The sequence below is a fragment of the Hippopotamus amphibius genome, chromosome 16, assembly GCF_030028045.1.
Source record: "Hippopotamus amphibius kiboko isolate mHipAmp2 chromosome 16, mHipAmp2.hap2, whole genome shotgun sequence".
Lineage (NCBI taxonomy): Eukaryota > Metazoa > Chordata > Mammalia > Artiodactyla > Hippopotamidae > Hippopotamus > Hippopotamus amphibius.
The window spans coordinates 4,147,362-4,168,529 of record NC_080201.1 but is presented as its reverse complement, the minus strand read 5'-3'; the positions used below and the strand labels follow the sequence as shown (position 1 = coordinate 4,168,529).

The 21,168-nt window shown below is 42.5% G+C and overlaps 1 protein-coding gene across 2 annotated transcripts in view; it reads left to right on the top strand.

Annotated features, from left to right (window-relative positions):
* Positions 1 to 21,168, top strand: part of USP10 (ubiquitin specific peptidase 10) — a 70,147-nt gene that overhangs the window by 14,009 nt on the left and 34,970 nt on the right. The window contains exon 2 of one of the 2 annotated variants that reach the window (XM_057711692.1): positions 17,966 to 18,034. In XM_057711692.1, the coding sequence (XP_057567675.1) occupies positions 17,966 to 18,034 (69 nt within the window). Of the gene's footprint in view, positions 1 to 17,962; positions 18,035 to 21,168 lie in introns of those variants that run through there. The other variant, XM_057711691.1, reaches the window with a different exon arrangement.

Below are 21,168 nucleotides of genomic sequence, written 5' to 3'. Positions count from 1 at the left end.
GTAAATGAGAATTATGATGACATGTGAACAAGGCTTTAATTGTTTTTTTTTTTTTTTTTTTTTTTGTGGCACACGGGCTTAGTCGCTCCGCGGCATGTGGGATCTTCCTGGAGCTGGGATCGAACCCATGACCTCTGCATTGGCAGGCGGATTCTCAACCACTGCGCCACCTAGGAAGCCCTGAACAAGGCTTTAAAAGAAGGGTTGTGGTGACTTCTCTGAGGAGGTGATGCCTGTGTTGAGTTTGATGCACAGAGGACTAGGCACGAAGGCTCTGCCCGCATGGAGGGCAGGAGAGTAGTGAGCACATTTAGAGTAGCTAGGCTCTTAGGTGCACAAGGAGATAAGGCTAGATTGTTCAGGCCATGGCATCAAGCTAGAGTTTAGATCCCGCCTCTGTATCCCTTACACTTAGGAGTTGACCATACGTCCTGGTTTACACCTGTTCCAGGGTAATTAATGCAGTCCTTTCACTCTGAAAGGTGCTTCCAGTTTGGATGATAAATGGTCACCCGGCTTAATAGAGGAGTTTGGAGCCATGTGGTGGTGGTGTACAGGATGCAGGGCTTATCGTACAGTAGCACCCTGGGATTATGTGAGATACAGCCGCTGCTTCTCAAACTTAACACTGCATTAAGAAGCAGCTGGGAATCGTGTTAATGGCATATTTGGCTTCAGCAGGTCTGGGGTGGGGCCTGCGAGCTGCACAAGCTCCCGGGTTATGCCTTTGCTGCTGGGCTAGGGACCACACTTTGAGTAGCAGGGTAGTATAGGACATTAGGAACAGCAGAGGGTCTGCAAGTCCTGAAATCATGTGCAAAATGTATGTGTATGTGCATTCCTCAGGTAGTGGACCTGATTCCCTTACATCACATCCTCAGGGTGAGTCTACCACCACCCAGAAAAGGTTAGGAGAATCAGAGTCTTTTAGGAATGATGTGACGATTAAATGAGATCTGTCTATTAAATGCCTTTAGTATGGTGTTTAGCCCACAGTAGTCATTCAGTATATGTAGAGTGTTTGACCCCCATCCCCCAAGATTTTTGAAGGCAGTAAACATTGCTTAAACATTTAAAGTAGCTTTTTTTTTTAATATATATCTTCTGTGCCATTGGTACTCAATAAAAATATGTTTAGGACTTCCTAGGTGGCGCAGTGGTAAAGAATCCGCCTGCCAGTGCAGGGGACACAGGTTCGAGCCCTGCCCTGGGAAGATTCCACATGCCACAGAGCAACTAAGCCCGTGCACCACAACTATTGAGCCTGTGCTCTAGAGCCCTTGAGCCACAACGACTGAGACCATGTGCCGCAACTATTGAAGCCCACATGCCTAGGGCTCATGCTCCACAAAAAGAGAAGCCACTGCAATGAGGAGCCTGTGCACCGCAATGAAGAGTATCCCCCACTCTCAGCAACTAGAGAAAGCCCATGTGCAGCAACGAAGATCCAACGCAGCCAATAAATAAAATAAATAAATAAGTAAATTTGTTTAAAAAAAATATGTTCAGTTTGGTGACAGGCTATTTTAGGACCGTTGGCCATTCTTTTGACCATTTGAGGGTCTTTTATGTGCCAAGCATTTCATTAGGTGTTGAGATGCTGAAGTCTGATCTTGGTTATTGCAGATACCCTGGCATGGAGGGGGTCATCAGGGCTTGGGCTGGATAGTAACACTAGGACTGAAGAGGAGATGCATCCTTTTTATTTTTATTTATTTATTTCGCCCTGCAGAGTGGCTTGTGGGATCTTAGTTCCCCAACCAGGGATTGAACCCAGACCCTCAGCTGTGAGAGCACGGAGTCTTAACCACTGGACCGGCATGGAATTCCCCCCAGTTTTTTCTAGTAATCATTATTGAGGTATAATGTGTGTTCAGAAAGGTGCTGCTCCTGCCTTTGATTCATTGAGGGCCTGTTCTCTGGATTTCAGGTGGATGGGATGTCAGGATGCATCACTTAATTAGAATGCAGTTGCTACTGTTTTTACCAAATGAAAAATTTTGAACATTTTGATGAGATTGTCCCAGAAATTGGGGTATATAATTCAAGATAATCTTCAAAGTTTCTCATCTTGGAGATGGCAAGCACAATGAAGTTTGCTATTGGCATAAGTGTAAAACCTGATTTTGAGAAAATAATGGACCTTTTGATTTGTTTTTAATCTTTTAAAAATTTTTTATATATTTTTGGCTGCATTGGGTCTTTGTTGCTTCTCACAGGCTTTCTCTAGTTGTGGTGACTAGGGGCTACTCTTCTTCATTGTGGTGCGTGGGTTTCTCATTGCGGTGGCTTCTCTTGTTGCAGGGCATGGGCTCTAGGGTGCGCAAGCTTCCATAGTTGTGGCTCGCTGGCTGTAGAGCACCAGCTCAGTAGTTGTGGTGCACGGGCTTAGTTGCTTCGTGGCATGTGGGATCCTCCCAGACCAGGGCTCGAACCCGTGTCCTCTGCATTGGCAGACCGATTCCTTTTTTTTTTTTTTTTTTTTTATAAATTTATTTATTTATTTATTGGCTGTGTTGGGTCTTCATTGCTGCACACGGGCTTTCTCTAGTTGCGGTGAGCGGGGGCTACTCTTCATTGTGGTGCGCGGGCTCCTCATTGCCATGGGTTCTCTTGTTGCAGAGCGCAGGCTCTAGGCACATGGGCTTCAGTAGTTGCGGCACATGGGCTCAATAGTTGTGGCTCACGGGCTCTAAAGCGCAGGCTCAGTAGTTGTGGCACATGGGTTTAGTTGCTTCCAGGCATGTGGGATCTTCGTGGAGCAGGGATCGAACCTGTGTCCCCTGCATTGGCAGGCAGATTCTTAACCACTGAGCCATCTGGGAAGCCCTGGCAGGCAGATTCTTAACCACTTCGCCACCAGGCAAGCCTGGACATTTTGATTTTAAGGTTAAACTAGAACATAACAGTGGAAGAGCCTAGGGGTTGGCAGCTTGAAGTATGGAACTGGAATATAATTGAGCAATCCAAGTTGCAGATGGGAATTTGGGATTCATCAACATACTTGAAGCTGTGAGAATAGGTGAGCTTCTTAGCAGGGGAATATCCAGGTGCCAGCCCAGAGGAGAGAGAATGGTTAAAGAGACAGAACCAAGTCTTCTAGAGTTACGGAATCCTCTGAAGGTAAGATTATTATGAAAAGTGCGTGAGAGTTATTATTAATCAAGTGCTTGATAGGTTGACTAGTTTAAGGATTGGATTGGAAGGTTATTTTTGAAAAAGTAGAATGTTGGAGGTGAAAGATTCCATTGAGTCAAAAGAGCATATGGGAAGTGAGTTTAGTTACAAAGACGTGTCTCTGTGGAAAAGACATTTCTGAAAAGTTGCATTGGAGTTGAATTTTTCTATCAAATTATTTCTAGCTTAGTTGCATTATAGTTTTTTTCTGATTGTTTGCCTTTAACTTGTTAATGATCAGTAAATCCTTAAAGGCACTAAAGGAGTTCCCATTTTAAAAACATCTGCTCTGGAGGGAAAAAAAACCTACTCTGGATGTTGTTCATCGAGCAGTGGTCCTCGTATAGAGTGAACAGTCATCTCACATTGTTTTATAGTTTCTTCTGTCTGGTTTGGGGGCATAGCTGAGTGTCTCAGTAGCTCTGCTGGCCTCTCCCTCCAGTTGTCTGCCTAGTTTTTCCTACTCCTGAATCGCTGGGTTGTGGGAATGCCCATAGGGGATTCTGAGCCCTGACTACACAACACATTCACACAAGAAGCGACACATTCACACAGGAAGCGTTAAAAAGGCTGAGTGAGGCCTGCCTCCCACCATCAAACCCAGAATTGTTGCCTGAGGATCCTCAGGTGATCCTAAGGTGTAGTCAGGGCTGAGAAGCACCGCCTGAGGCCTTTGTCCTGCACAGCTGACCCTGTTCCCCTGCCTGGTGAGCTCCAAGGGGGCTGGTTTTCTGCCTTTGTATGAAAAACAGAGTATTGTGAATTGATTGGGTGGGAAAAATTTCTTTTCCAGGATACTAAAGTCCTGAGCTCCACATACCTAACGTAAGGGAGACTTTCTGAAGTCTTGAGTTTCATTTTTATAATAAAAGATTTTTAATCATAACAGTGAACTTATATACATAATTCAGGAATGGAGTGCAATCTATTGTTTTGGCTAGTAAACTATACCTCCATAATTACAATCTTTGGAGGCTGTTTTTCAACAGGTAGTTACGTGGAGGTTAAATTGAGAAAGTAAACAGTGGACTGCTTCCTCAGGATGCCTGGCAGATCCTTAAACTCTCAGCACCTGTTTTTGCATGCTTTTATTTTCAGTGGATAGTAATTTTGCAGCTTTTTTTTTTTTATTGCTTCCACCAACTCTTCTAACTTTAGTTTTCATTAACAACCAAAGTAATTCATGAAAGGGAACGTTGTATATACTTCCTTAAAATTGAAGGGAGAGAGGTGTGTGCATAACAGCTAACATGAGTCCTTTTTCCTAAGGTACCTAAAGTGTTTGAAGAGACCATCGGCAGTGACCAGTAGATAAGAAAATAATTTATGTAATCACACTTCTTTTTTCCTGAATGCCTTTTAATGTGGAGCTCTGGTTTAGTGATGCACTTTCCTTTCTGGCAGGTGGCCTTCAGTAGACAAGCTTTTGTTGGTTTGGTTCCAGCATATTTCATTAAGTGCAAAATCCTGTAGAGTGGATGGATTTACAAGTTTCTGCTCATGTAGCATTCTGTTTAATGCAACACTAGTTTTGATTCAGTGTTGTTGGCAGTAATTGTCTGTGTGTAGTGTGGAGTTTGAGTAGGTGGTCAGGGGATCTAGGCAGTTATAAAGGCCAAGCCAGGCGTGAACAATCTGAGATTGGAGGCTTAAAGAAGTTTGTTACAGTGGTAACAGGCAGCAGAATACAAATACATGAACACTAGTTTAGGGGGTGTTGTGTACCACTAGTTAGAGTTTTTGAACCAAGGGACATGAAATCTTAAAAAAAAAGTCTTAATGTGTGAATATTTATAGAGTACTTAAGAATTCTCCTTATGTAAATGAAAAATCAATATTGTGTCCTTGGTCTTCAAGAGCTGTTTTTATAATACAGCTGCCTCATCCACCTTATTTATAGGTGTGGGTCTAATTTAAAAAGTCAGCCATATTGAGGTATAATTTAATACAGTAAATGTACCAATTTTAAGCTTGCAGTTTGAATTTTGACAACTGGATATAGCAGGGTAACTGTCAACCACGATCAAGGTATAGAACATTTTCATTGCCCAGAAATTTCTCTCATGCCCCTTCACCATGAATCCACATCCCTTACCCAGGCTTCCCATCACTATAGGCTAAGTTTCTGTTTTCTAGAATTTTTTTTACGTGGAATTATATAGAGTACTCTTCTGTCTGCCTTGTTTCACTTCGCATAACATTTTTGCCATTTGCCCATGTCATAGGCGTTCTTCCTTTTCAGTGCTGAGTAATAGCCCATCGCATGGAGGAACCACAGTTTCTCTCTTCACCTCTCGAAGGACATTTGTTGGTCCATCGTTGACTGTTATGAATGAGGCCGTTGACTGAATTCATGTGCAAGTCTTTGTGTGGACATGTGTTTTCATTTCTCATGGTTAAAATACCTAGAAGTGGAATGGTTATATGTCAGATCATAGCCATATGTTTTTATTTTGAAAGATGGTGCCAAGCTTTTCGAAAGTGGTGGTATCCTTGCAGGTCTGCACCAGCAGTACATAATTCCCCTTCTGCATCCTCACCGTCAGTTTTCTTAATTTTATTGTGCCTGAATTTTGAAAGACTTTTTGTCCACAGGAACATGAGCCACACCTATGACAGAAAAGTGAATTTGACGGCCAATAGGGAGTTCTTAGTGAAATACGTTTCAAAAAAGAAGTTTAAATAGAACAGAGAGGGGGCGAGACTAGAAGTGCCTCCTTCACGCTGGACACAGGTGACTTATTTGGTGGTCGGGGATTAGGGGTGGGGAGTAAAAATGGACTTGGCATAGGTTGGCCTGCCCGGATGCACATCCATGGTTTGTTTTGGCCTTTTTTCCCTTTAAGATTTAATATTTTGGAAGTTGATTTTTCTTTAGTTTGTGAGACCATGTGATAGTTGTGAATGATTTTCCTCTAGGTCAGAATAGGTATTCTCTCATTAAAGTTTTCCGTAAGCTCTTTTTTTTGGTGTGTATTTACTTATTGGCTTTGTTGGGTCGTCGTTGCTGCATGCAGGCTTTCTCTAGTTGCGGCGAGCAGGAGCTACTCTTTGTTGTGGGGCGCGGGCTCCTCATTGCCATGGCTTCTCTTGTTGTGGAGCACAGGCTCTGGGCGCGCCGGCTTCAGTAGTTGTGGTACACCAGCTCAGTTGCTCCATGGCATGTGGGATGTTCCTGGAGCAGGGATTGAACCCATGTCCCCTGCACTGGCAGGTGGATTCTTAACCACTGCACCACCTAGGAAGTCCCCCGTTAAAGCTTTAATTCAATTTTCTTGATTTTGTTTAAATGTTATATTTAAAAATTAAATGTTATATGCTGATTGTATTAAAAGTTTATATTTAAAAATGAAAATTGTGCCCCTGCTGGCACATCGCTGGTGGTAGTATAAACAGGAGCGTAAGACACACTCAGCAGTTTGGTTGGAGTTTGTCAGCCTGCTGATGTCTGGGAGTGGAACTATTGCTGTGGACCAGGGAGAGGTCATCATTCTTCACCCCTGGAGCTTGTATTTGTTGTGGGCTTTGCTTTTCTTTCTCCTCTTCCTGAATTTGTTTGACAGAGCTCTTGAGCATCTGCTGTAAGCCGAGTACTACATTAGCTGAGGCGAGGGAAAGAGGAATTGAACTTGGTGTCTGTTCCTTTTTGAAAACCAGCTTTATGGAGGCGCAGTATATGTGCAGTGAATTTCGTGCATTTAGTGTATGTAGCTTGATGAACTTTGACAAATGTTTCTTTTTTATTGGTGTTCTGCTTTTCCCCTTCCCATCCTTCCTAGATTAGCACCAAGGTGATTGTAATGGATATGAAAATAGGTGGAATTTTGAACTTCTTTCTGCTAGGGCCATCCCAGCTAACAGGCACTAAATCGACTCCCTAACTTATCAGCTCTGTTCCATGTGATAAAAAGTCTGTAGCAGGTTGTACAATGAGGGCTGTTTAGTAATAGTTTAGAGCAAAGCAAATTAAAATTTAACTGGCATTGTGTAATGTGCAATAGGCCTGGAAAGTTGGTAAAGTGGATTTCTGTTAAGTGAATCCTGTTTTCTAATGTGGAGAATGCAGTCTGTGGAAACAACCTTTAGCTTAGACGCTCCATGAAAGCACTTAAAGAAATGCATCCAACCTATTAAAAATCCTACCTGGAAAAGTGAGAGGATAACTTTTGTTAAGGCTTTAATAGAATAAAATACACAAACCATATGAAGCCAACACTAAGTTGCAGTAGGTCTGTGTTTGAATCCTAAGAAGGGATGCTGTCTGTGGGAGTGGCTTTGTTACAGTTTGTCCATTTGTTCCCTTCTCAGGACTCCTCTGCCCCAAGAAAGTAAGCAGAATCCTGCTGCTACCCAGTCAGTGGAGTAAGCCTTTCTCTGCCTCGCTCTTCTTTTGTCTGCTTCTGCCATTTGTAATAAATACTCTGCAACTTGCAGTCCACTTGCACTTGTGACAAAACTGTAAATGTCATGATGTCCCAAACCTTATGTCTGTCTTATTCAAAATATTGTTCTCATAATCTAGCACAGGTCAGTGTGGATAGTTGGTGCTCAGTACATACTGTTAAATCAGTGAAGTTCCTTCTGTGCACTGACTGTTTGAACAGTGTCACCTCCAGGTGTCCCCCAGGCCACCCACACCACTTTCCAAAGTTGAGAGCACACAGTGACTGTTCAGTAGATGTCGGTTAGCATCCGTCAGCTACTGAGCCCTGATCAGAAAGACTTAGTGAAAAAATTGAAATGTTTCTTTTTATGCAAGTACTGACCAGGTTTTTTTTATTCATTTATTTAGTTGAGATATTCACATGCCATAGAATTCTCCCATTTAAATAGCTGTACATTTTCAGTGATTTTTAGTATAGTCACAGAGTTGTTCAAACCATCACCACAGTCAATGTTAGAACATTTCATCATTCCGAAAAGAAACTTCATATCTGCTAGTGGTGACTCCCTAATCCCCTCCCCACCCAGCCCCTGGCAACCACCGCCTCCTTTCTGTCTCTAGGGATTTGCCTCTTCTGGACATCTCACCTGAATGGAATCATACACCATGTGGCCCTTTGAGTCTGGCCCCCTTCACTCAGCGTGATGTGTTCAGGGGCCAGCCACTTGGTAGCCGGATTAGACCTACCCATGTTTCTCCTGGGTAGATCCAGGAGATCCTTTTGGAGCTGGAAAGAACTTTGGAGGTTGTTTAGTCTGGCATACCCTTATTTTAGAGATGAAATTAAGACTTTAATCACTTGAAACAGTTTATTAGTCCTTAATGTTTCCTCCTATCTCCCAAATTCAGTTTCCTCAGGTTGTGAAAGAGGGAAGAGAAGACTTTGTACTGGTGCTTTTTTCTGTCATGTAACCCTGCGCGGCTTGGCTTTGCTGGGCTCACAGTTGTCCGACTGCCTCGGAACCTGTGAGGTGCAGTGCACATGCAGCAAAGTGTGTATTGGTCATGCCTTGGTGTCCTAGTTTTTTGCCTCAGAGGCTGACCTCCTGAGGTCTGTTGAAGGCAGAGGACATGGATCTGGTGGCAGCCGACATCATTATTTGTGTTTCTGGAGCTCATGCTTTGGAAGCTGTGCTCCAGCGCCCCCTAGTGCGGCGCTGTGGTGGTCGTCCTTTGGGTCCCCTGCTTTCTGCAGAAAGCGCTGTTTCCCTAGGGTGGAGCGCCACCTGGAGGTCTTGTAGGTGACTGGCATGTAGGTCCTGTTCCTCAGCGCCCTTGGGCTGAAACTGCATCTTTGCTTTTGCCTTTTGCAGGAACACTGGTATTTCCAGTTGGGCCTGCCCCTCCCCAGGCCACATGGCCCTAGGCCCTCTAGAAGACACAACCCAGGGTGGCCACGCCGCAGGGCTGGGCTGCGGTGAAGTGGCTGATTTCCACCCTAATTGTGCTGTGGGCTTGCCCCCTTTCCTGATGTGTTTCTTGTATATATATTTTTCATGTTCTCTCTAGAAAGGATCAGAAAATAATCAAACGTGGACAGTGGGAGTTCTGAAGGCCTAAGCTGGGGTCAGTTGGTAGGGAGGGGAAGTGGAGCTTTATTCCTGGTGGTGGTGAAGAGCCCTCCACCCCCAGGCCTGCTTTCCAGAGAGGGGGATGGGGAGGCCCTGAGCTTGGTGCTGTGTCCCGACTCCCACCGGCCTTCCCTGTGGCCAGCATTGCAGCTGGGAGCAGAGCCTCTGTGGTTGCTTTCTTGTTCCTCCTCTTGACTCCAGTCAGTATTCATCAGACCCTGGTGTGCGTCGCTTAAACCTAGGGGAATTTTGCCACTTTGCCTACAGTATTTGGGACAGTGGTTAATGATGATGTCAGCGTTTGTCTAGTGTCCTGTGGCCTCCCGAGGCCCTCAGTTCCCTTTTGTTGGATCCTTGTAGTGCCCGTCTCCTGAGCACTCAGGCGTGCAGGCCTGTCCCAGGCTTTGTGAGGACTGGCGATTGCCCTTCTGCCCATCCCTCTCCCATGCCAACCTCACTATCCTGGGTTTCAGCTCCCCCTGCTCCTGTAGGACAGACTTAATTCGTGTGGCCAGTGGCATTTTCTTCCCCACTAGATTATATGTCCTGTGAAATCAGGCACTGAATCATTTTCATCTTTTTTTAACCCAAGCACCTACCATATTTTTTCTTTAAAAACAGACTTTAAAATATATTAATTCTCCAGAGGAAGGAAAATATTTCGCACACCTGTAAGAAGAGGGTAAAAAGCTTCCTCACAGCTGAGTGTTTTCAGTTTAAGCTTTTTTAAAAAAAACCTTTATTTGGAAATAATTTCATATTTATAAAAATTGCGAAAGTAAAGATAGTACAGAGAACCCCCATTTACTTTTTCATTCAGATTGACCTAAGGTTGAGCCTCATTTGCTTAATCATTTGGGTGTGATTAAGCTCTCTCTCTCTTTACACAGTCACAGATAAACTCACACACACACACACACACACACACACGCACACACGCAAATATACACATTTTTTCCTACCCTCTGAGATTTGAGGGTGGATTACATGCACCGTGACCCTTTAGCCCTGTCTGCTTGAATGTGTATTTCCTAAGAACAGACTGTTCTCTTATATAACCACAGTAGGACAGGTATCACTTCTGTAAGTTTACACGGATGCAATACTTCTTTCTAACCTTACTGTTCATATTCTGAATTTGTTAGTTGACCTGATGATCTCCTTTATAGCATTTCTCCTCCAGGGCAATATCCGGTCCATGGTCAGATGTTGCATTTGGTTGTCACGTCTCTTTAGCTTCCTGTAATTTGGAACTTTTCCACAGCCTTTTGTGACATTGAGTTTTTGGAAGAGCTCAGTCCTCCCCCCTGCTTTTTGGTAACATTCTTCATTTTGCCAAACATCTAAAATAATTTGTGAATGAAAATTAGGAAGACTTTTGGGGATGGTGGGACTTGGACATTTTAATGGCAGTTGGCTGCCCTGAATTTCTGTGATAAACTCTTTGGTGTCACAAGACTTGTGATGCTTCAGCCTTTAGTCAGATGTAGTTTTAGTTAAATAATTGTCACTAAAATGCAGGGCAGGTGTAATTTATGTCTCCTCACTGGGGTTTGCAACTAAATAAATATTTGGCTTTTTCTTTGCTTTTATAGTTTTAACTTTGTAATTTAATTTTTTTTCTTCCTAATTTGTTTAAGCTAAATTTTACTTTACAAACATTACTTCTATTTGTCTTTTTGGAACAGAGTGGAGAAAAAGTGCTTCTTCATAGTAATGCTTCCTGTAATGATTTTTGAGTGGTGCAGATGGTTTTGATAAGCACTGCAATGATGTCACAGCCTCCAGGTTTATGTGGGGTATTTTTTTTTTTATAAGTAAATAAATTTAATTTAATTAAAAAAAAAGAGAGAGAGAAAGAACAGCCAGAAGGAAAAGCAGAAGCTCTGAGGAAGCTCCGAGGGTAGGACAAAGGAACTCGAAACCTGAAAGGATGGATGTAAGTAATCACAGCACAAGTCACAAGAAAGCAGTTTGGAAAGTTAAGACTGGCTGGCATCACTCGGACCTCAGGGAGCCTATGGTGGGAACAGACTCCCCTGTGGGCACCCCGCCCCCCACCCCACCTCTGCAGCTTCACCTGAACGAGGTGGGTCCAGGAGGCTCTTCTGCAGGTCGCCTCCATCACATCAGGTCTTATGTTAATTCACTCAGTTCTGTGTACATTACAGTGGCTGGAGGTCAGAGGTTAAACAGTGCAACTTATCGGATGAATTTCAGGGTTAAGAAACAAGTAAAATTCTTGCTGCCCCTGAGCCTCACAAGGCTGGAGGCCTGGGGAGAAAGGTAACTGAAGCAACAGAGTCAGCATGGGGTGTGGGTGTTCCCTGGCCAGCCAAGGGGGGTGGAAGCTTGTCCCTAAACCCCAGCTGCAGGAGTGGCTTTCTTTGCTTTAGCTTTTTCAGTAAAAGTAGGGTCAAACTACAAAGAAAACCACCGACTCCTCCGACAGGTGAAGCTGAGTCTGTCTTAAGAAGGGCTTGAGTGTTTCTGCCCATTGTAAGTAGACTTTCCAAGATTCTTCACGCCGCAGTGAAGGAGTTTCTTGGATTTGAATGAGCCCAGTGAGATGGATGCTTCTGAGGATTCCCTCCCTCAAGTCTCTCCAGCTCGTTTTGGAGGGCCTGTTTGGATATTTCCACTTCAATCATCTGCTGCCAGAGAGTTTCATTCTCATCTTCAGCTTTAGCTCTCTTTTCCTCTACGGTTTCAAGTTCATGGTGCAATCTGACAGATACATCTTTGGCCACCTTTAAGTCCTGCTCCAGACTTCGGATGAGCTCACCATCCACCTGCCCTGTTTCTGCCAACTTCAGGCTCTTCTGCTCGGCCTTCCTGAGGCGGTACTGCAGGATTCGGCAGTTTTTATTGGCGCGGTCTAGCTCCCGCCAAAGCTCCTGCAGCTGGTAAACATCTTCCTCTAAGTAACTGTCTCTCATCTCTTCCATTTCAGCACGGAGTTCATCCAACTCATCCTTGAGATAGTTGTTCTCCGAGCGCAGCTCCTCCATTTCCCGCAGCAGCTCCTCCTCCTCCGCCGCCGGTACCAGCCGGGGCTGCTCGCCCGGGCCATGCTCCTTGGGGGTCCCGGGGACCGTTCGCTCCGGCGGCGCGCGACCCCCGGCATCTTCTGTCACGCCGGGCCCCGGGGACCTATGTGGGGTATTTTATTACATCACTTCCCATGAATGTGTGAGTGGTTACCAAAGAGACATTAATTTCTTTGCCTATGAAAGAAATATTTACCATTTTTTCACATTCGCTGTGATGGCAGGAAATTGTCTTTTATTCTTAAGTCTCCCCGTATTTGAGACCTCAGTGACTCGACCTTTGTTGACCTTTGAGAATGAACTCCCCAACTATCAGAGCTTTCTTTACTGCGTTACATTTGAATTGCTGTTTGAGTCTAAGTAATATTTGTACAGATACATAGGAAAAAGATACATGTAGTTTATCTGCCAGGAGCATATGGAAAATACTCATTGTACAGGATAGAAATCCTAACCAAAACTCTGGGCAGTGAGCACCTTGCAGAGACACTGGTAACCCTTGGTACCAGCTTCTTAGCAATCCCCTCAGTCGCAAAATTGAAACAACGGTTTTTTATGTTGTTGACGTGTAACTGATGTCGGGTGGCCTGGGCCAGCGTCGGCTTGAAACGGGATTTCAGTTCTCCGTCAGTGATTGAGGTCAGGTAGCGGTGGTGAGAGCACTAGTCACTAGACCAGTAGTCAGTGACAAGGCCCTGGCCATACGGCTTTGCAGAAAAGAATTCCCACAAAGACGGAAAATAGTGAAACAAGTAAGGTATTTATTAGGGGGAAAAGGGAGCAGAATATGTGTGGATAGACATGTGGGTGGGCTGAGAGAGAGTCGCACCCTCATGGCAGTTTGAATCATATGGGGCATTTCTTCCGTGTTTCCTTTGACCCGTCATTTTGATTTGCCTGATTCAAAGTCCATATTTGGTGTATCTCAGGATTTTCCCACGTGTGTGTGCACATCTCTTAGCTAAGATGGATTCCACCGAAGAGACCTATGGCTAGGTTTGGCCACTTGGCATCACTCCCCTTTTGACCTCCAAGGAGGCTTTCTGCGCATGTGTGGTCGGTCTGGGAGGTCAGCTGACTTTGAGAATGAGGAATATGTGGTCTCTTATCTTCTGTCTGGGCAGGGCCCAGCCTCCTCTCCCAATTGTCGTGTTATTCCTGTCTCAGAGTATCAGTCCACAGGGAACAAGTCAGACTCTTTGCCCTGGGGGCCCGTCTGTCTCTGGCCTCATAACTACTTACTTTCAAAAACTCATGCATTTTAAGGATAGAAAATAGGTCCGATTAGGGCAAAAGGATGTGATTCATGTGTATTTTGTTAGAGTTGTTTATTGGTATTTGTGAGCTGGCGTTAAGAGAATTACGTTGTAATTCAGAGCAGCTCTGGCTAGCCATTTGTCAAGTGTTAAATGATACTTTAGTGTTGCGTAGTTGATGGTTAGCCGTGGCTTATGGTGTCTTTTTTGGATTAAACGTTTTCATTAAGTTCTAATCTGTTGTCAAGGAGATCTTGAAATTAACATAGGTGCAAACACAACTTCTGCAAAATGGGTATATTTGAATAGTTATATAATGATTAGTTTGTATTGCCTTTTTACAGTTAATCTTTTGAATGGGTAAGTTATATGGTCAGAACTAAGAACTCTGAAAAGACACACATTAAGAAATCTCACTCCCCTCTCCACTGTCTTCATTGGTTCCCACCCGCCCCACCACCACAGTAAAGGGTTATACTCCCTTTTCAGTTCCCTTTCCAATATCTATCTCTCTATGCAATCCCAAATCTATTTCTGTTTTCCTTTTTTAAAAAAAATTTATTTATTGGCTGCGTGGGGGCTTTCTCTAGTTGCAGCAACCAGGGGCTACTCTTCGTTGCAGTGGGCACACTTCTCATTGTGGTGGCTTCTCTTGTTGTGGAGCACGGGCTCTAGGCAGGCAGACTTCAGTAGTTGTGGCACATGGACTCAGTAGTTGTGGCTCATGGGCTCTAGAGTGAAGGCCACGTAGTTGTGGCTCACAGGCGTAGTTGCTCCGTGGCATGTGGGATCTTCCCAGACCAGGGCTCAAACCCATGTCCCCTGCATTGCCAGGCGAATTCTTAACCACTGCGCCACCAGGGACGTCTCTTCCTCCTTTTTTTTTTACCCAAAGAATATTTTCTTCGTGTAACAGTATCTTAGAGATTTCTCCCTATCTGTACATGCTTCTTCCTTATCCCCACCCCCGCAGTGAATTGTGTGTGTGTGTGTGTGTGTTTAATTATTTTTATTGGCTGTGTGGGTCTTCATTGCTGCGCACTGGCTTTCTGTAGTTGTGGAGAGCGGGGGCTACTCTTCGTAGTGGTGTGTGGGCTTCTCATTGCGGTGGCTTCTCCTTGTGCAGCATGGGCTCTAGGCGCTCTGGCTTCAGTAGTTGTGGTGCACGGGCTTTGTTGCTCAGAGGTATGTGGGATCTTCCTGAACCAGGGCTTGAACCCATGTCCCCTGCATTGGCAGGCAGATTCTTTTTTTATTTTTAGGGTTTTTTTTTTTTTTTAAAAGAACTTTTATTGATATACAGTTAACAGACAATAAACTGCATGTATTTAGAGTATACAATTTGGTATTTTTTTCTTATTAATAATATATATATATATATGGCAATATCAATCTCCCAGTTCATCCCCCCCCAACCCTCCCCGCTTTCCCCACTTGGTGTCCATATGTTTGTTCTCTACATCTGTGTCTCTATTTCTGCCTTGCAAGCCAGTTGATTTGTACCATTTTTCTATATTCCTCACGTATGTGTTAATATACGATATTTGTTTTTCTCTTTCTGACTCACTTCACTCTGTATGACAGTCTCTAGGTCCATCCATGTCTCTACAAATGTCCCAGTTTCATTCCTTTTTACAGCTGAGTAATATTCCATTGTATATGTGTACCACATCTTTTTTTATCCATTCATCTGTTGATGGGCATTTAGGTTGCTTCCATGTCCTGGCTGTTGTAAATAGTGGCAGGCGGAGTCTTAACCGCTGCGCCACCAGGGAAGTCCTCCCCTGATTTTAATAGTAACTCTCTTTACTGCTGTTGATTGTTCCGTCACGTGTCTTGTGATTTTTTTGCTCATCCATTCATGTTCAAGGACTGAAATCAGTATTTTCATGGGTGTGTTTCCTTGGCAGGTAGGAAGTTTACTGTTTCTCTGACAGGCTTCCCCTGTGAATATTTCCACACCCCGCACCCCCAAAAGTTCCCTTGTGCCTTTTTGTAATCATTCCTTCCCCAGACCTTGACAACCACAGATCTGTTTTCTGTCTTTATAGTTTAGCCCTAGAATGTTATATAAATGCAGTTGTACAGCTGGTGGCCTTTTAAGTCTGATTCTTCACTTACCGTGATGCTTTTGAGAGTCGTTGAGTAGTAACTTATCATGCAGATGTATCACATCCACCTCTTGATAGACATTTGGGTTCTTTTCAGTTTTTGGTGGTTATGAATAGATACAGGTGTTTTGTTTTGTTTGTGGACGTAGGTCTTCATTTCTCTTTGGTAAATACTCAGGAGTGGGGTTCCTGGGTTGTATGGTAAGTAACTTCATAAGAGAGTGCCAGACTCTTCCTGAGTGGCTGTACCATTCTGCATCCGTAGTTGCTTCGCATCCTTGCCCGTAATTGGTATCGTTTGGAATATTGGCTCCCATCGTATGGCTCATCTTTTTATTTTCTTCTGAGTAAATTTTAAGATTTACATCTAGATGTAATGCTGTCTCTGCAGTGGGGCTGTGGAGTGCGAGGCAGCAGTGTCATTTCCTCCCCCACCCACCTTTCTTCTTCCTCCTCCCTTAAAGATGCCTTTCCCTTCTGTTGCTGGGCATTGTGCTGGAGCGGAATTAGTATCAGCTTTTCCCCAGTTTTAGCGTTAAGTCTAAGCTCACTAAGCTCACAGTGACAGTATTTCAGAAGAAGATTGTTTCTAAATTGTTTTTGGGACTCAGTGCATTTTCACCATTATTGTCAATACACAGTTTCTGTGTGGACTTTTGCAAGTATACATAAAAATTATGTCAAAATGTTTTTGTTTTTAATATATACTTACAGTCTTGGTAGCTGTTGTGAAAGAGCCCTCCGAAAAATGTTTTCCCCAGAAATATTAGTGCATTCTTACCACAGATTTTGAGAGTTAGTTTCCATTTACAACAGTAATTTACAATGTACAGTCATTTACAATAATAACCATTAGAATACTAATGATTATTATTTATGTAATATTTAGATACTGTAAATTTCCCTGCAAGTTATTAGACTGTCAGTTCTGTTAGAGCAGAGAAACCACAGCTCTGCTTGCCATTTTTATATCCAATACTAATTGTTGTGCATGGCACTTAATAGGATGTAAATAATTACTGGTGAAGTGAGTGGTTCTCTGTTGTAGAAATCTGGTTGTACTGATCCTTGTCAATGACTTGATTCTTGAAGCTTCAGGGAGCATACGAACTGCTTGGCACTCGCCTGCCAAACTTGCTTCTCTGCTGGTTAACCAGTTTTTCAGAAAGTAACGTTCAAAGTTCTATGAGGTGAGAGTTCACAGTGAGGTTTGTCTGTTGAATAATATGTTTATCTGTGTATCAGGTTCCAGTGTCTTTGAAAAAAAAAAAAAACTACACATTTTTAAAGTTCACCCATCAGAGTCACTCACACTTTCCTCTTGTGGATTTCCCTGTCTTCCCATTGCAGCTGCTTTTCTTTAGTGTGTATGTGTGGCAGAGAAAACGTCAGCTGACTGGTAAATGGAGCAACTAGAAGTATTTGTGAACCCAAAACATTCTCCTCCCAGCAGGAGTCTACTTAAAAGTTTGGTGTACAAAGTTGACCTGTTTGTTTCAGAGTGTTACCGAGTTGGTCACCTGGGCCCACACCGGGGTCCTGAGTCCCGGCAGAGGCCCTCTGTCTCTGCCAGGGAGGTTCTTTTTCTGATGAGATTTGCGCAGCCAATAACAAAACTGATGCTGAGATTGGAATGCCACAAGCTTTATTCAGTGGCCAAAGAATGGAGAAGCAGGAACCTAATTCCAAATCAACTTCTCAATCCAATTCAGGCAGAGATACCAAATATATTGGAGGGTCGAGGTGAAAAGGAGGGATTTGAAGGAGTGGGAGGAACATTCGTGACTTGGAGCACAGGGGTGTGGTTTGCACCTGGCACTGTTGCAGCTCTGCTTGTCAGCCCTCGTATGGGCCTTTCCGGTTGCTGTCTTGGCAGTTGTCCACTGTCCTGGTGCTGGTGGCTGTGTCATTTAGCATATGCTCATGTGTTACAGTGAGCATAGAGTGAGACTCAGGGTCCACTGGAAGTCACAGCGTCAGCCATCACGGGCCTCATTGGTTTTAACCAGTTGTTTTTTCCTCTTTGCGGCTTCCTCCTGAAACATACATAAGAATAATTGGTTTCTGTTTGAGGAAGGGGCAGGAATATGATTCTGGGGCAGCGGCTTTGGTAACAAAAGTAAGCTTTAGTAACTTTAGTGTGTTCTTTGACAATTTATGGAAAATCTAAGTATTTTCTTATTTGTAATTCTAAAACACTACATCTAGAAATCTGTTTGCAGGTCCTTGATTTGTTTAATGGAGGAAGGGTCTTGGGGGTTCTGGCCCAGTTATTTTTAGGATTGATATATAGCACTTTTTTCTGAAACTATATGATTTGTGTATTTTATGTGATCAGTGATTCTCTTTTTTTCAGTATATTTTTGGAGATTTTAGCCCTGATGAATTCAATCAGTTCTTTGTGACTCCGCGCTCTTCAGTTGAGGTAAGGCAAAACTTTCTTTTATTGAGTGTATGCATAGATTTAATTGATGTTTATGTTTTACTTCTGGTTTTTTAATTTATGCCTTTTGATTAGGAATTCCAGTGTATAGAAAAATGTAGAGACTAACATAAGAAATCACTGAACCTACCAGTCAGATTTGACTACTGTTAACATTTTGCTATATATATAAACAGCAAAGCGTTACAGAGACAGTTGAAGCCCCCATTGTATCCGCTTATTCACCTTCTTCCCCAGAAATACTGACTCTACTGGAATTGCTTAGTTTTGTTTCCTGACTGTGGTTGTCACCTTTTACTTCATACATATGTATTGACAGATAGTACAGCCTATTGTTTTGTGTGGTTAAAAATGTCACATAAGTGGTTTCATACTATATTCATTATTTTGTAGTTTGCTTATTTTAAGGTGAGTATTCTTTAGATTTATCCATACATTTTGTTCTTGTTCTTTGATTTTGATTGTTAAATTTTTTTTTTTTCGGGGTGGGCGGGCAGGGGTGCTGTGCCCTGGGTGGTTGGTGGGATCTTAGTTCCCCAACCAGGGAGTGAACCCAGGCCCACGGCAGTGAAAGCACCGAGTCCTAACCACAGGACCGCCAGGGAGTTCCTCATTAATTGTTAAATCTTCAACATACCTTTTCTCCTGTTAAGGACTATTTAGGTCTTTAGTTCTTCCACTGTTACAAAAATGTGGCAGTAAACATATTTTGTCATGTCTCCTCATGCCCCTCTGGGTTTCTCCAAGAAATATTCCTAGGAATGGAACTGTGAGCTCTGCAAGAAATAAGTATCTCTAGTTTTAGTAGAGACTGTGTCTGCCTTCTGTGTGGTTTTGACAGTCTGAACTCCCAGCAGCAGTGCATGAGGGTTTTTAGATCTCATTAGAAAAAAAAAGATTCTTGCTAATTCTCAGGATAGACTTACTTAAAATTTTTTGTTAATCTGATAGGTAATAAATGAAGTTTCATTGTTTTAATTTACATTTCCCAGGTTACAGACAGTTGAGCACCATTATATAACTTTCCCATGTCTGTTGGCTGTGTAGATTTCTGCTTCTGTGAATTACCTGGTCTATATCCCTTGCCCATATTTTTATCAAATGGCTTGTGTGTTTTTGTTTTTTTTTTAATTTTTTATTTATTTTATTTAATTTTTTAAGCTCTTTATTGGAGTATAAAGGTACACCAGAATGAATCAGCTGTATTTATACACATATCCCCACCCTCCCACGACTCCCTCCCACCCTCCTAGCGGCTTGTGTTTTTTTAAATTGATTTGTATGATTAATAATCTTTGGGAGTACATTTTAAAGTTTTAATGTCAAATGTATTGATTTTTTTCCTCAAGGTTTGTGGATTTTTGGTTTTTAAACTATCTTTAAGAAATTCTTCCCTTCCCTGAGGTAATAAAGACATTTAAAAAGTTTTAAAGCTTTTGTTTTCAGTTTAGTATGTAATGAAACTGAGATTGCGGTGTGTGTGTGTGTGTGTTTGGGGGAATGTCACCCCCCCCACCCCATGGCAATAACAAGTTGCCCCAGCACCATCTACCCCTGGTTGTGGTGCCACCACCAGGCTGCACATCTTCACGTGCACTCAGTTAGTTCTGGGTCCTCTTTTATAATCGTGGCAGCTTTATAATCAGTCTTATGCTAGGACAGACACCCTTTCATACTTGCAGGTGTTTTGGCTCTTCTTCATCCCTTAACTCTTCCAGAGGAATTGATGGTCAGCACTTCAAGTCCCATGGAAAATCCCACTGGAGTTTCAGTTGGAATTGCATTAAGATTATGGATTAATTTGTAGGAAAAGTAACATCTCTATGATAGTTTTTCTGAACAGGATTATGGTATATCTCCATCCAGGTCCTCTTTTATGTCCACTCTTCATGTAATTGACGGTTACATTTTAGTTTAATAGCAACTTGTCTGGAACATTTTTTCAGATTGATGTTTTAAATATGAAGACTGTTGAAGTTGCATTGAAAAGGAGAAAAGGGAGACGTGTATATATTAAGTAATATCTTACTTAACTTTTAATGAAATCTAACTAGCCTTTTAGATGCCTTAATTTCAGATCCCTTATTAATAAGGGATATATTTGCATGCATATTAAATATTCGTGTATGGAGTTCTTTTGTTTGTTAAAATGGGGTGGGAGAAGTTAAGTGCTTAAAATAGGGTTAAGGTCTGGGTGGGCCACTTACATGTGACCCTGGCAAGTCCTTCACTCTTCACCTTGGCTTCTTGAATTCTAAAATCTTTTAGGATTGTGGAGGTAGGATTAAAGGAAAACATATTTAAAACATTATGTAGGCTACATAGACATAAGAAAGATTTAGTACTTGTTTTCTTCACTTTAGGAGGAAGAAAGACATCAGAGAAGATAAGGCTTATTTATCAGGTTTCATTTTAGGAAATGAAAAAATTCAGCTCAGTGCCATCTCTGTCTCTTGTGTTTGTTGATGTTGGCAGTTAAGATTTTAAGAAATCTAAGGATATGAGCTGGGAAATAGTGAAAGGTAAATTATATATTATATTTCCTAAGACAATAAAATGTATCTATGCATTTTAAAATCCTGTGGAATAATGATTGAAGTTTAGTCTTTTCTGATTTAAAAAAGAAAGTTAATTAGGACAAACATAATCAAATCTTGTATTCCCCAAGTGTTCTTGTTAATTGAGGTTGTACTCTGTATACTGTACTAATGATTCAAGGTTTAAATAATTTCTGTCTTTGGATCACACTAAAATATGGTGGTACCTTGCTGGGAGTACCACAACCTAACTGTTCTCTTTGTGATTAATACTTAAAAAAACAAACAAACAGTAAAAGCCCAATTCTGTACTTTATAGCGTATCTCAAGTGTGTGCATGTGTGTGAGTTTGTGAGTACCTGTTTGCAAGTAAGTGTCAGAATAAAAATTTGGGTTTTCCTTGGTATGAAAGTGAAGAATGTACCATATTTCAAGTCTGAAGAGCTGGCTGGGTTCCTTTCTCCCTCTGCTGCTTAAAACAGGCTTGATGGTCTTGGGCAGTGTTTTCCATCTCATGGTGCCTTTTTTTTAAAGAGTAAAATTGGAAAATGGAGAATGCTTATTTACCTCACAGAAATG